The 14,877-nt window shown below is 35.2% G+C and overlaps 2 protein-coding genes across 2 annotated transcripts; one reads left to right on the top strand and one right to left on the bottom strand.

Moving 5' to 3' along the window:
* The first annotated feature begins 2,181 nt into the window (after positions 1-2,181).
* On the top strand, positions 2,182-12,701 carry LOC130933106 (uncharacterized). Its single transcript, XM_057862615.1, has 21 exons — positions 2,182-2,764; positions 2,848-2,932; positions 3,617-3,656; positions 3,742-3,990; positions 5,094-5,193; positions 5,261-5,335; positions 5,505-5,603; positions 6,001-6,117; positions 6,213-6,328; positions 6,445-6,544; positions 6,951-7,309; positions 7,567-7,891; positions 8,295-8,509; positions 8,622-8,840; positions 9,098-9,284; positions 9,897-10,147; positions 10,700-10,792; positions 10,882-10,983; positions 11,062-11,419; positions 11,541-11,678; positions 11,749-12,701. Exons 1-21 carry the CDS (start codon positions 2,633-2,635, stop codon positions 12,448-12,450), a joined length of 4,062 nt encoding a protein of 1,353 aa, XP_057718598.1. The 5' UTR covers positions 2,182-2,632; the 3' UTR covers positions 12,451-12,701.
* An 893-nt stretch (positions 12,702-13,594) lies between these two features.
* On the bottom strand, positions 13,595-14,658 carry LOC130935959 (anaphase-promoting complex subunit 13). Its single transcript, XM_057865901.1, has 2 exons — positions 14,380-14,658; positions 13,595-13,869 (listed from the first exon to the last, which is right to left on the bottom strand). The coding sequence occupies exons 1-2, from the start codon at positions 14,507-14,509 to the stop codon at positions 13,808-13,810; spliced, it is 192 nt and encodes a 63-aa protein (XP_057721884.1). The 5' UTR covers positions 14,510-14,658; the 3' UTR covers positions 13,595-13,807.
* Between the last annotated feature and the right edge of the window lie 219 nt (positions 14,659-14,877).

The following is a 14,877-nucleotide window of genomic DNA, read 5'->3' as shown; positions in this document are numbered from 1 at the left end:
CTGAGCTTGTTACTTAATGGGCAGTTATGGCATATTAGAGCATGAGCATTATGATGTATTCTTGGTTATTAATAACGGTCGTATGTCATTTGTGGCTAAATTATAATGTATAATGTGTAATCAAGTTATAATGGTCGTATCATCTCTAATTTTTTTTAAATACAATTGGATACTAAAAATATGTTTGTCTAACGAATATCGAACGAGTATGTGTAGGGGTGGCAACAATACCCGAACTCGTGGGTACCCACCCCACCTCTACCCGTTCGGGACAGGTAATTACCCGCCCCCATACTGGAGCGGGTTTTAACAGAGCAGTTTCTTGGGCGGGATGGGGCGGAATCAAGTTTAGGTTAAACCCGCCTCAATATATATAATATATGGAATATATATAAAATAATTAGTAAAATGATTAATAATATTGTATCATATTTAAATTTTTACTTTAATTTATGTTAGGTTTAATTACTCTGTTTGTCCCTATAGTTTCGCAAAATTTTCAATTAGGTCCCTATACTTTTTTTCCTTTTAATTGAGTTCCTGTACCAAATTTTTTTTTCAATTAGGTCCCTTTTAGTAGTAATTGGCTTAATTGTATAGGGACCCAATTAAAAAAAAATTGGTGCAGGAACTCAAATAAAAGAAAAAAAAAGGTATAGGGACTCAATTGAAAAAAAATTTTGGTGTAGAGACCCAATTAAAAGAAAAAAAAATATAGGGACCTAATTAAAAATTTCGCAAAACTATAAGAACAGATAAAGTAATTAAACCTTTATGTTATGTATGTAAATAATGGTTATATAATTTTTAAAATTTAATTTTATTTGTTGGGTTTAATAATTATAAAATCGGATAGAAACGGAGCGGGTACCTACAGAGACGAGTTAGAATTTAGCATTTTACTACCCATAAATAAAGACAAAACGAGTTCGATGCAAATTTTTTGTAAGACAAAATGAGATTGGGTAGAGCAAAAATCTCCCTAAATATATGTGCAAAAATGTCAAGACATGTAGATACGGCACTCAACGTGAGATTTTTATAAGAAAAAGAAAAAAGAACTGTCATCATCGGTCATCACATCACACTTTGACTTTTAAGATAGCGTGATCAATCTTCACGTTGCCTTCTTTTCCTTAAACTAAACACCATCCAAAAGTCATCAGAGAATATGATCAGCGGTTGGTTTTTGGACACCTAATACAGATAGGTTAGGGTCTTAAGAGCTTTTTCTTTTTGGTAGCATAAGGGGATTAAGGCCTGGGCCTTAAGAATTTTATTTTCTCCAACTAAACTAAAAATGCATTTTAAGCCCGGATAATTTGGACAGTGTATTTTATTCTTTTTTCGTATGCGAGTTGTGGACTTAATCCACGGTTTCACCGATCGCCCCTTATTTGGGCCTATTCTGCCTAATTTTTCTCTAACGGGAAAGTGAAACTCCAATAGATTTAAAAAAAAAAAACCAATTTAGATTAGTCGACTCAGTCTATTTAAGTATGTATTAGAGATTCGAATCTTACTTTATACATACAAATAACTCATTGGTCAATTAAAAATTTTTTCGATAGAGTTTAGATTTACTGCAAATGAGTCTTTGACCTTACCAGACTAGAAGAAACTGTGGGACAAAATAATAATAAAAAAAATTAATTTAAATTAGTCGAGTGATCAATTCTTAAACGAGTATATGAATTTAAATTCTGTCGTATACATATAGCAAGTTAGCAATTCACTAACACTGAGACAAAATAATAATAATTTGGTTTGAATTTTGTCTTATACATATAATATAAAATATATTTTTTATTCTTAAAATTTTAAAAATATTTTTAAGTTTTATTTTGTTTAAATTTTGTTTTAGAAGTTTTTGATTGAAATCAAATACATTTGAAGGTTAATTTTTTAAAAAATTTAAAATTAATTTAACAATAATTTTATAAAAATAATTTTTAATATAAGTAAATCAAATATAATTATTGTATATTATTATTAGATTAATTTTAATTTTTTTAAAATTTTACTTTTAAAAATATATTTAATACAAAAACAAATTTAAAAATAAAATTAAAGTAAAATAAAATTTAGTTATATTTTTAAAATTGTTAAATTTTAAGGTAAAAAAATATAGTTTAGCAAAAAAATGAAGGACATAGAAACTGAGAAAGAAAAAAACTTAAAAAAGAACGGGAAGGAAATGTTGGATAGCACATCAGAGCAAAGTCGTCAGAGATCTCCGTTTTGCACAATTGCAGAAGCACCAAGACAATTCCATTTATTGGAGCCTCCAACGCTAGACCGCTCATAAATCCGCGCATAGCATCAACCATCTTTCAAATCTGAACCCGCCTCGCTACAAACGTGCTGCTTATTCCTGTTTGGTTACTCAGAAAACAAGAAAGGAAAAGGAAGAGGAAAGGTGCATGGTTGTTAGCGAGGAAGAAGTTTTTGTAGCTCGATGTCGTTGACGTGCGTTCAGTGAACGCACATTCGTCAAAAAGAAAATTCACATGGAATCTGAGCTCTCCAGAGATTTAAGCTAAATCTGAAGCGCTTCTCCAATCTTCGCTACTTTCTGTGAATTTGTTTCTCTTTGTTATTTCCACTGTTCTAGCTACCAGAAGAGGAGAAGATGCTGCGGCTGAAAGCCTTCCGGCCTTCCACTGACAAAATCGTTAAGATCCAGTTGCATCCGACGCATCCATGGATGGTAACCGCCGATGATTCAGATCGAGTCTCCGTTTGGAATTGGGAACACCGTCAGGTACAGTTTTTCTCTCTTTCCTTTTGCTCCGTTCGTTGCCAGTGAAATCTGTTATCAGATTTTGATGTGGAAGCGTTGTTCAGGTGATATATGAGCTGAAAGCTGGTGGAGTGGACGAGCGACGTTTGGTCGGCGCGAAATTGGAGAAGCTTGCAGAGGGAGAGACAGGTTCCACACTTGCTGCCAAAATTTTAGCTGTGAAAATGCTTATGAAATAGTAGATAGCATTAATCATTGTTGTTCTGTTATTGAACTGCTGCATTTTGCTTTAATTGGATGGATATGAGAGCATGAATCTCCTCATTGGTAAAGTTTAGTACGTTGCTGGTTTTATGAAGCGTTTCTGGGCGGAATTTTGTTGAGTTTGGGAATCTTGTATGGAATTGTATTATGAATATTGAGCAATTAACTAACAATTGGTGGTTGCCAAATTGCTTTGTATTTAGAAGAGAAAAGTCTTCAGTCAGGTTCATGTCCTTTGGGAGCCTAAATGTAATAATAGTTTATTGTCATCTGTCACAATATTGCTCCTGTTCAGGAAAGTTCTCTTAGAATGCAAGCTCTGCTACACCATTCTATGCTCTGGCAGCAAGAATTGCTTGAATTTCCATGAATGTCATTTAGTTCAAACAAGTTATGATGTACTTAAATTGCATCGTTGAATTACTCCATGTTATTAGTTTAATGAATCTTGGATACTGTAACTGCTAACGAGTGATTCTTCTTTATAGGATTACTAAAACAGCATGATAAATTCCTTCTGAAGCATTATTGTAGGCAATGAATATTTTTGTACTGATTTATTAACAGAATTTCATTTTCCTCCTTTTTTTTTCCCTGGGGATTTGGTAGAGTCTAAAGGGAAACCTACAGAAGCCATTCGAGGAGGAAGGTAATATGCCTATTCTTTAACATTATATTTCATTTTCCTTTCTTTTATGTTCATTTTTTTTCATGACTCTCTATCTACCTTAAAGTGTTAAGCAGGTGAATTTTTATGATGACGATGTACGCTTTTGGCAACTTTGGCATAATCGATCGGCAGCTGCAGAGGCGCCTACAGCTGTCCATCATCTCAGTTCAGCTTTAAGTTCTCCTGCCCCAACTACAAAAGGAAGGCATTTTCTTGTCATATGTTGTTTAAACAAAGCTATTTTTTTGGACTTGGTGACAATGCGTGGTCGTGATGTACCAAAGCAAGAGCTTGATAACAAGTCACTTCTCTGGTAAATTTTTATTGCATTATTCGTTGTTCAGCAGATCCTCAGCCATTGATGTCAAAATTGCTTTTAATAATCTATTAAGGCAAGGACATTTTGATTATCTGATAGTTGCTATTACTTTTTACCAGCTTTTTTCTCCTTCCTTTAATGAAGTATTCATTGACATAATCTGACATACTCCAACTCAAGCAATACTTTGTTCTCTATTAGTTGTAAAAAATATTTATTTTGTTTGTTTGGAATCAAGTAAAAGCTGTATGACTCTGTATAAAACAATGAGAATAGTTGCATTCTAGTGAAGTCATCTGACAAACATTGTATAACTGCTTATTTCAAAGATTATGGTAATTTTATTTAGTAAAATAATTGTTAGAGATATACCATTCATGTCTCTCATCCTATCAACTTAAGCTTTTAGAAAAAGTGGTTTCATGACATAGTATCAATACTTTTATGACTAAATGCTTTCGATCATTGTTATCCCCCCCAGAAGGAAAGAAAGTTCAAAATAAGGCAAATAAAAAGAGAAAGAAGGCCTATGCAAAAATTCACGCAAACCCATAAAGAGATTCTTGCTTGAGGGTGCATGTTAGAGATATAACCATTTATGTACCTCCTACTATCAGCTTAAGCTTTTGGGAGGAGTGGTTTTTTAAGTTTTTGGGAGGAGTGTTTTCATGACAATAATTAACTTGTAAATCAAATTTTTGTGATCCGTACTGTTGTGGGCTTCTTGCCTTCATTTCTGCAAAATATATGTTTCACAGAACATGCAGGCACAAGTATCAAGAGTCATACATTTCATATTTGATAGGTGGACAAGTGGTCATTTCCATGTATAAATTGCCAAATTCATTTATTTTCTCTCTTAATATTTCTTAAAAACTACTATCCTAGTGTGAACATTCATCTTCCTTTTTTTTTTTTTTTTTCATTTAAGCGTACCAAGATTCAGCTTTTTATTTGTATTAATTCTTGATGGAAATCTGACATAACACGTTATATGTAAACCTTTTAATTTATCATTTGTCATATTTTACATCTCTTTTGCTATCTTCATGTACACCGTATGAGTTCCTTTAGTTCCCCAATTCTATCTGTTGCAGCATGGAGTTCCTTTATAGATCTGGTGTTGGTGATGGTCCTCTTGTTGCTTTTGGTGCATCTGATGGTGTCATTAGAGTTCTCTCAATGATCACATGGAAGGTGGGTACCTAAATTATTCTATTAGTTATAGCTATTAGCTTGTTATTGATACTTCTATTCCTTGTAGCTTGTGCGAAGGTACACTGGTGGTCATAAAGGATCAATCTCTTGCTTAATGTCCTTCATGGCTGCTTCTGGTGAGGTAAATCTTGATGTCCCATGAAGAACTTATTATTGAGAAATTTCATTTGCTAGTTAATCTTATTGAATGCAACTAAGATGGTTTATTGTCTCTTCGTATTGCTTTTGTGTTTGGAAGTGTTGTTTTTGTACTCTGGTGTGAAGGTTTTTTTTTTCCTGTTTTCTCCCAGGCTCTTTTGGTCTCAGGAGCCAGTGATGGATTGCTCATAATTTGGAGTGCTGACCAAGGGCCAGATTCACGGGAACTTGTGCCCAAGCTGAGCTTAAAAGTATCATTTTCCCCTCTAGTTACCTCTACTATGTCAGTTTGTCTCATAACCGGTGAAGATAAATACTTGTTGCAATCATGGCTACAAAGAAATAAGCCATCATTATTTATAGCTCAATTAAAGTTGCTGTTTCCTCTATGATTAAGATAGTGCACTGATGTTTGGTTGAGTTTAATATGAAATGCATGACATATTTTTCATAAAACAAAAGAAAATTATGAAGCTTTGGCATATGGAAAATTGTATAATTAAATTGAAGTAAATGAAGATATATTTGGATTCTTTTCTTCTTAAGTTCCTACCCTTATTTTTCAGTTCTACCCTATTCTTCTTTTATGTAAGACTTGAACAAATTTTATTCACATTCAGTTTGTTTGATACCATGTGTTGCATGTAGGCACATGATGGTGGGGTTGTTGCTGTTGAGCTGTCTAGGGTGATGGGAGGTGCTCCTCAGCTAATTACAATTGGTGCGGATAAGACATTAGCTATATGGGACACAGTCTCCTTTAAGGTATGATAGTGATATTTAACTCTGAAAATTCTCCTAGTCATAAAGATTTGTCATTTATTTAAATTTTGCTATTGTTGCCTGCTTTTAATTTGTAGGAGCTGCGGCGCATAAAGCCAGTCCCAAAGTTGGCTTGCCACAGCGTGGCTTCATGGTGTCATCCCCGAGCTCCAAACCTTGATATTCTAACCTGTGCTAAAGATTCTCACATATGGTATGCCATTTCCTTTCTTTGGTGCCTTTGTGTTTCTTGTTCGTTACTTGATAGTCTAGTGACGAGATTTATTAATTATAAAATTGAACATTTCTTTATATAAATGCTTTTGTTAGGGCAATTGAACATCCCACTTATTCTGCTCTCACAAGGCCATTGTGCGAATTGTCAACAGTTATTCCTCCACAAGTTCTTGCTCCTAATAAGAAACTGAGGGTATGTGGTTAACTGGCACATATACTGTACATTGTAATTATCTGATTTAGTTAAGTATGTATGCTACAGTAAAAAAGAGCATGTTTGTTGTTCTCATAACTTATTATTGAAGCTAGAAAAAAATAAGAGTGATAATATAATTCAAAGCAACTAAATACTCTGTCAAATGTATAATTTGAGGATAGATCAAGATTGAGCATAGAGAATATGTGGAAAGCATCAATTTAGTCCTATCATAGTTTCTGTATATTGTAGAAAATGTATGTCAAATGCCCTGGGCAATTAATTCTTTACTGTAGGAGAAGCTGAACTTCAAGTTCATATTACTCCTTGCCCTCTTTTTGTTGACTGTACACCTGTTACTGGGTTTGTTCAAACTGAATTTAGCTGCTGATTTTTGGTGCAGGTGTATTGTATGGTTGCACACACCTTGCAGCCACATCTTGTTGCTACTGGAACCAATATTGGTGTTATTATCTGCGAGTTTGACCCTAGATCTCTTCCACCTGTAGCTCCGCTACCAACCCCATCAGACAGCAGAGAACATTCTGCTGTATTTGTAGTTGAAAGGGAACTAAAGCTATTAAATTTCCAGTTAAACAACTCAGCAAATCCATCTCTTGGAAATAATAGCTCCTTGTCAGAAACTGGAAGATCAAAGGGAGATTTTTTTGAACCATTGCCTGTCAAGCAGGGGAAGAAGCACATTAGTACACCTGTTCCACATGATTCATACTCTCTGCTTTCTGTGAGCAGTTCAGGGAAGTAAGTTCTTTCTTACTTTTAATTTATTTCCATAATTCAATCAAATTAACTAATGTTTTTAATTCTTAAATGTAACAGATGGTTTCGTTTTTCTTTATAGAATATACAACACATAAAACTGTTACTATTGTGATTCAAAATTTATTTATAATGTTTTGTAGTTTATATGCTTTTTATCTTAATATGGTTAAGCAAAAGCATTTTGTTTGTTAAATATCAGTACTGTGGTTGTTTTCTGAATGCACAAATATTTGCAGGTATGTTGCAATTGTTTGGCCAGATATTCCTTACTTCTCTGTATACATGGCTAGTGATTGGTCAATTGTTGACTCTGGAACTGCAAGGCTTCTTGCTTGGGATACATGCCGTGACAGATTTGCTATATTGGAATCAGCAATTCCCCCAAGACTTCCTGTTCTTCCCAAGGGTACTTCATCAAAAAGAGCAAGAGAGGCAGCTGCAGCACAAGCAGCAGCTGCTGCTGCCGCAGCAGCTTCCTCAGCTTCTGTTCAAGTCCGCATCTTATTAGATGATGGAACATCAAATATACTAATGAGATCTGTTGGTACACGCAGTGAACCGGTAGGTCCTTGTTTTGTCCTAAAACTACCCTTGTAAAGACTTTTCTTGTAATAATCTAGCCTTGGCTGATTATCGTGTTCCCGGTGGCTGTGCTGCTGCCTTCATGAATATTAACTTATAAATGTTTTTAAAGTTAAGTTCAATGATATAGCATTCATCTCAACTTGCATTTATTTTCATTTTGCATTAATTGCAAAATTCCTTTACTTACGTACAAAGCAACTGGAAAAGGGAGAAAAAAAGGGGGGGGGGGGGGTTCTGATACTTTCTAGATATGACATATGACCATGCTTACTCTGGCAGATTGTGTATATTAATAAACTATAAAGATGGTATGCCCTTATCGTCTTATTAACAATCATTTGGGCAGTAACGTGTTTTTCTATCCCACGAATTTCTTCAGGTGATTGGTTTGCATGGAGGGGCACTGCTTGGAGTTGCCTATCGGTCATCTAGGAGAGTCAGTCCTATTGCTGCCACAGCTATTTCAACAATCCAGTCTATGCCTTTATCTGGTTATGGAAGTAGTGGTGTTTCTTCATTTTCTACTTATGATGATGGATTTTCTTCATACAGATCTCCAGCTGAGGCAGCACCTCAAAACTTCCAGCTATACAGGTTTAACCTAGTTGTACACTAGTGTAGCATTAATCTACAATTTGTTTATGTGGCCAAAATCTTCAGATATTCCTTGGATTTAGTTTTGCATGCAATTTTGTTTTTGATTCAGTTGGGAGACATTCCAGCCTGTGGGCGGTTTACTTCCCCAGCCAGAATGGACTGCTTGGGACCAAACTGTTGAATACTGTGCATTTGCATATCAGCAATACATAGTCATCTCTTGTTTGCGCCCTCAATATAGATACCTGGGAGATGTTGCAATCCCATATGCTACTGGTGGCGTTTGGCACCGCAGGCAATTGTTTGTGGCTACACCAACTACTATAGAGTAAGTTTTGCGCATTCTCTACAATTTTATTCAAAAGCCTCCAAAAGAAAATCCTATCTTTCTTTGTGCCAATCATCTATGTATTTGTCTCTGTATTGCACAAAGTTAGTGCATTTGCAATACTTTAATGTGTTATTCATATTTTTCGTAATAACTAATGAGATGAAGATATTATAGAAACCAATGTCATCAAATTTGAACTGATTAGGCACTCCTCCAGCCAAAATTATTTACCACTTGTATGTTTTGATTTTCAGAGTTGTCTTTGTAGATGCTGGGGTTGCACAAATTGACATTGAAACAAAGAAGATGAAGGAAGAGCAGAAAATGAAAGAAGCACAGGCAAGAGCAGTAGCTGAGCATGGAGAGTTAGCACTAATTACAGTAGATGGTCCCCAAGCTACTACAGAAGAAAGAATATCATTGAGGCCACCAATGTTGCAGGTTAAAATTGCTGTCAAGTTTTTTGTCATCTATGAAATTTATTGCAACACTCTGTCTATATTGTCTTCCCTCAGATTTGAGCTTTAGTTGTGTCCTGAATAATATGAATTGTAGATGCTCGTATAACAGAGTATGGCTCTGAACACACTTCCATCCACAATAGAAGTTTGTGTTGACATTTTATGGGCTTTAGGTTTTCTTCGATTTCAAGAGTTGTAATGAATGTCTTATATTTGACTTTTGCATGGATCAAGACAATTAAATGCAACTCAGATGTAAGTTCTGTTTTTATTTATATTGAATTATTCTCTGAATAATTCATCAAAATCTTGTCAGAAATTTCAACAGAGGATAGTTAGAAGCTTCTTGGTTATATTTTGGGTGTATGCTTTTGCATCCTTATTGAAATATCTTTTAATCCTTTGTACATTCTGCACCTTTTTTGCCCATGTACTGGTTACCTTGTCATATCATCTCATAAAAAGTAAACACATTTCTTATGTCTTCTGAGTGAATGCCTTTTCCTCTGTTCTTGCACTTTTTTCTTCTTCAATGAAATTCCTTTTTCCTTTTCTTTAAGAGTATAGACATCTCTGTTTTGTCCTGCTCTAGGTAGTACGATTGGCTTCATTTCAGCATGCTCCTTCAGTGCCACCTTTCTTATCATTGCCAAAACAATCTAGAGTTGACACTGATGACTCTTGGATGGGAAGGGAAGCAGAAGAGAGAAAGGCTAGTGAGGTGGCTGTTGGTGGTGGGGGTGTCTCTGTGGCAGTAACTCGTTTTCCGATGGAGCAGAAACGCCCGATTGGACCTCTTGTTGTGGTAGGTGTCAGAGATGGAGTTCTTTGGCTAATTGACAGGTGAGTCAGACATCTGAGGTTCAATTGAAATTTTAATCCATCCAAGCTTTTTCATATATGTTCAGTTACATGTGAACTTGTGTTTCCTGGAGTTCAATTTTCTGCCTTTCCTTTATTGCATAAAAAGACATACATGGGATTCACACAAGGGTAATTATTTCTAGGAGACTTAACCCATGTCAATGGAATAAGAAATAACATAAAAAGTTACAATTTTATCTTTCAATTATTTTATTACTTGTCAAAGAGCTCCTCCTCCTATTGATAATGGGGGTATTTGGGCAATTGAGATTCCATTGCCAGGAATATGTATAATGAAACAAGCATATTTGTAACTTGTTCTTGGGAATACTAAAAATAATTCCGAACAATTTATAATGCTAACAAACAAGTTTTTTTTTAAAATAATATTCGAGTATGATATTTCCAAGTATAATATTCCTGTGAATATAATTCCTTGAGTATTTTTTAATCTTGACAAACAACCAATAAAGGATATTCATTTTGGATTCTGGTTTCATGAATAATGGCAGTGATATCTTGTTGTGATAGGTACATGTTCGCTCATGCCTTATCCTTGAGTCATCCTGGTATTCGATGCCGATGTCTTGCTGCTTATGGCGATGCTGTTAGTGCAGTAAAATGGTATTGTTTACCTTCTATCTGTTCTGACCTAATCCTAATGCATTAAATCAGAGAGAGAGATATATCTTAACATTGTAAATTTCATACAGGGCAAGTAGGCTTGGGAGAGAACATCATGATGATTTAGCACAATTTTTGCTAGGAATGGGCTATGCCAATGAAGCACTTCATTTACCTGGAATATCCAAGAGGTAGCGCAAGCAATCAATGATTGTAATTATGTTGAGGTTTGCTCAGACTTAAAACATACTGCTCTTTATGATATGCAGGTTGGAGTTCGATTTGGCAATGAAGAGCAATGATTTGAAGAGAGCTCTCCAGTGTCTTCTTACCATGAGTAACAGCAGGAATATAGGAAATGATACTACTGGTCTTGGTTTGAATGACATTCTTAATTTATCTGACAAGAAACAAGATGTCGTTGAAGGTGTTCAGGGTATAGTGAAATTTGCAAGAGAGTTCTTGGATCTTATTGATGCTGCAGATGCTACTGCACAGGGTGAAATTGCTCGTGAAGCCCTCAAGAGGCTAGCTGCAGCTGCTTCAGTGAAAGGTGCTTTACAAGGTCATGAGTTGAGAGGAATGGCATTACGCCTTGCAAATCATGGGGAATTGACTCGGCTAAGTGTATTCCTCTTTCACAATCTTGCTTTTCCTCTTATTTTTTGGCTATTTGATGCATGCTGGTGTAACATACAACACTTCGAAATTTTCATAATGAACACGGGATTACCTTAATGCACTGCAGGGTTTGGTAAACAACTTAATCACACTTGGCTTGGGACGGGAAGCTGCATTTGCTGCTGCTGTTTTGGGAGACAATGCTCTAATGGAGAAAGCATGGCAGGATACTGGCATGCTGGCTGAGGCCGTGCTACATGCTCATGTATGATTTGTTATCTACAAGAACTTGATCTCTCCGTTTTTTGCTTGTAGTCTGACCCTGTTGTATGTAGGCACACGGACGTCCAACGTTGAAGAACTTGGTTCAGGCCTGGAACCAAATGCTACAAAGAGAGGTTGAGCCTACCCCGTCACAGAAGACAGATGCTACAGCTGCATTTTTAGCTTCTCTTGAGGAGCCTAAGCTTACAAGTTTGAAGGAAGCAGGGAAGAAACCACCCATCGAAATCCTACCTCCAGGGATGATGTCTCTTGATGCTCCTATATCAATTCAGAAAAAACCAGCTGCTGCTGCTTCCCAGAATTCATTAACACCACCGGGAAAGCCATTGGCACTTGAAGCACCTCCCACAACCACAGCAACGCCAGAGGGTGCTACGCAGCAGCCTGATTCCACACAGCAGCCTGATTCCACTAAGCAATCTGAATCCACACAGCAATCTGAGTCGACACCTCCTGCCCCAGTTAGTGATCAACCTCCATCAGAATCTACATCAGAATCCACGCCAGCTCCAGAGGCCGCTCCACCTGAGCCAGAGTCAGGTGAAACCAAGGTTGATAATGTAGCTCCTACTGCTGCGCCAGTCTCTGCCACAAATGCAACTGCTAGTGGGGAAACTGCTCAAGCCACACCTCCGAGCAATCCAGCACCACCAGAGGCACCATCACCGGTAGCAGAGGTGCCATCACCACTAGCAGAGGCTTCTGAGACAAATGTTTCTACTACAGGACCTGTGAATGATCCATTCTTGTGATTGGTATTCAACATACAGCGTGAGCACTTGGAAATTGAATTTATTTACAATTCAAGTTTTACCATCTTTTGTAAAGAAACCATTTTAGGTGTGAATGAAATCTAGTATAATTAATTAGTTTGCAACAAATTTACCCAACAAACGTGCTATTATACCGAGAATTTTTTTTTCCATTTTCCCTGTACTATTCTCGATTTTTGTAGATGAGTTTACCAAGATTAAGTGTTGTATACTTGTATCACATTCTTTTATATCTTGTTTTCTCATACTCTTGTGATTTTATATCGTGTTTTCTCTCGCATAAGTTTTTTCCCGTTCCTATCTGGAATATCTGTTGGCAATTAAAATTATCTTCTGTCCTAAAAGCTTACGAGTTAAATGCTAATTTGGAACTGTATAACGAAACGAACTTACGAGGATGCGTGGTTTTATCAATCCACTGCGGTGATTTATACCTGATTTCGACTCAGCTTTACCCCAGATAAGTGGAACTTCTGCCGTTGGTAACTAGATGATTTCATATATGGAATTGATAGAGTAATGTTGTTTTATATTAAAATTTGGTTATATTACTTTTTCACAAGTTTTTTACCATACTGCACACTCATGACTTCCTTGACTGCTCGTCCCTGCATATCTGATGCTTGTTTTGTTTAGCATTCAAATGAGTAAACTACTAAAAGTATCTTTGAATAATTTAATTTAGACGTTAAAGAAATACTTTTAATAAATTAAAATGATAAAATTTTCTTTATATACATTTTTAAAGACTGACTTTAAAGATTGAATTTTGATATGATATTTTACACTTAAAATTTCGTAATAAAAAAAATCTAAAGCTAAAATCTTATTACATTTCTTTCAAATACATCTAGAAATTTATTCAAATATTATCACAAATTCAAATCAAATGCACAAATGATTAGTCAAATACAAAAAATAATTTTTCATTTATTAAAAATATTTTATTATTTTTTAATTTTTTAAAAACACTTTATGGTTTTGATCTTTTAAAAGTATTTTCTATCAGTACGTAAATCATTTACTAACATTAGTAACATATATTAAAGTTGACTCTCGTCCAAACAAAAAGATACAATATTTTCTGCTTACTTCATTAAAGGTATTACTCGAACAAAAGATCTAATAAACATGCCAAAATGCATTATCAAGTGCTGGTTTCTATTATACAAGGTACTTCTAGTGACAGCAATCCATGGGCAATGACATCACATGAACTGGTTCATAAAATTGAAGCATAAAATTTATCCAAGAAATAGGAAGGATGGCACGTAGTTCAGTAACAAGAAGCATCATTGTCTCAAACCTACTCCAAAGCATGAAACTAATCAACTTTCTATTCTTGACCTAAGGCAAGATCGTGCCAAGCATCCGCATTAACTTCTTGTGTCTCCTGATCTGATTAAAAGCAAAGCACAACAGTGTTAAGAAGAAAATTAGAAATAAACCCACCAATAAAATGACCCATCTTGTTAAACAACACCACATATCACAGAATTAATACTTGCTTTCTTTTTCTTGTAACTATTTTGGTACAGCTAGCCACTCTGTTTTGTAACTTCACAAGATAACATTAAAAAACAAGGGAAAATATTGGGAATTTTGCGTAGTTTGCATCATTGCATGGAATCCTTTAGTTTGATGTATTTGGCCAAACAAAAATACAATTTATACACAAAAAATTAACCAACAAATCAATCATCATATATTTGGCCGAACAAAAATACAATGTCTACACAAAAATAAGATGATAGCTGATTTTTTGTATGCACATAATTATAGACTGAATTACTTCACCATAAAAAAAATTACTTAAGCAGACAAAAATCAATTTGGGTGCTAAATTGAATCATTATTTGAAAACTTCGGTGAAGACACAAAGAAGATTATTGAAATGAAGAGACATACTTGGGTCCTCGGTATCATCTGTCCGAACAACTAGGGTTGGGGAGAGTGGGAGATCATCATCCGGGAGAGTGTCTCTCATCCATTCTTCGTCAACAATATCAATCAGAATTCCCAAACTCACTTCTGCCATATTTCACTTTTTCCACCACACCCTTAGAGAGAAAATGGGAACTCAGACTCAGAAGGCTTCAATTTGAGACAACTGCCAATGTCCACACTGTATGAGCAGCGCAACCAAAAGTTAAGTCATATTTCGAAAGTTTGAGCGTTTTTACTTTCCAATGTTTGGAACATCATGATAATAGAATTTTCGTAACAAAATAATTATTTTCTTTAATTTAGAATACAATAAAAACATATCAATCCCGTTACGTTACCAGTCACAAAAAAAATTCCGTTACGTTATCAACAGCATTTTTTTTAACTCTTATTTATAACTGTATTTAATAAAAGTGTTTTTGTGGATGTATTTAATAAAAATATCTTTTTTATGACTTT

This window comes from Arachis stenosperma, chromosome 6 (assembly GCF_014773155.1).
Source record: "Arachis stenosperma cultivar V10309 chromosome 6, arast.V10309.gnm1.PFL2, whole genome shotgun sequence".
Lineage (NCBI taxonomy): Eukaryota > Viridiplantae > Streptophyta > Magnoliopsida > Fabales > Fabaceae > Arachis > Arachis stenosperma.
This window is presented reverse-complemented; position numbering and strand designations above follow the sequence as displayed.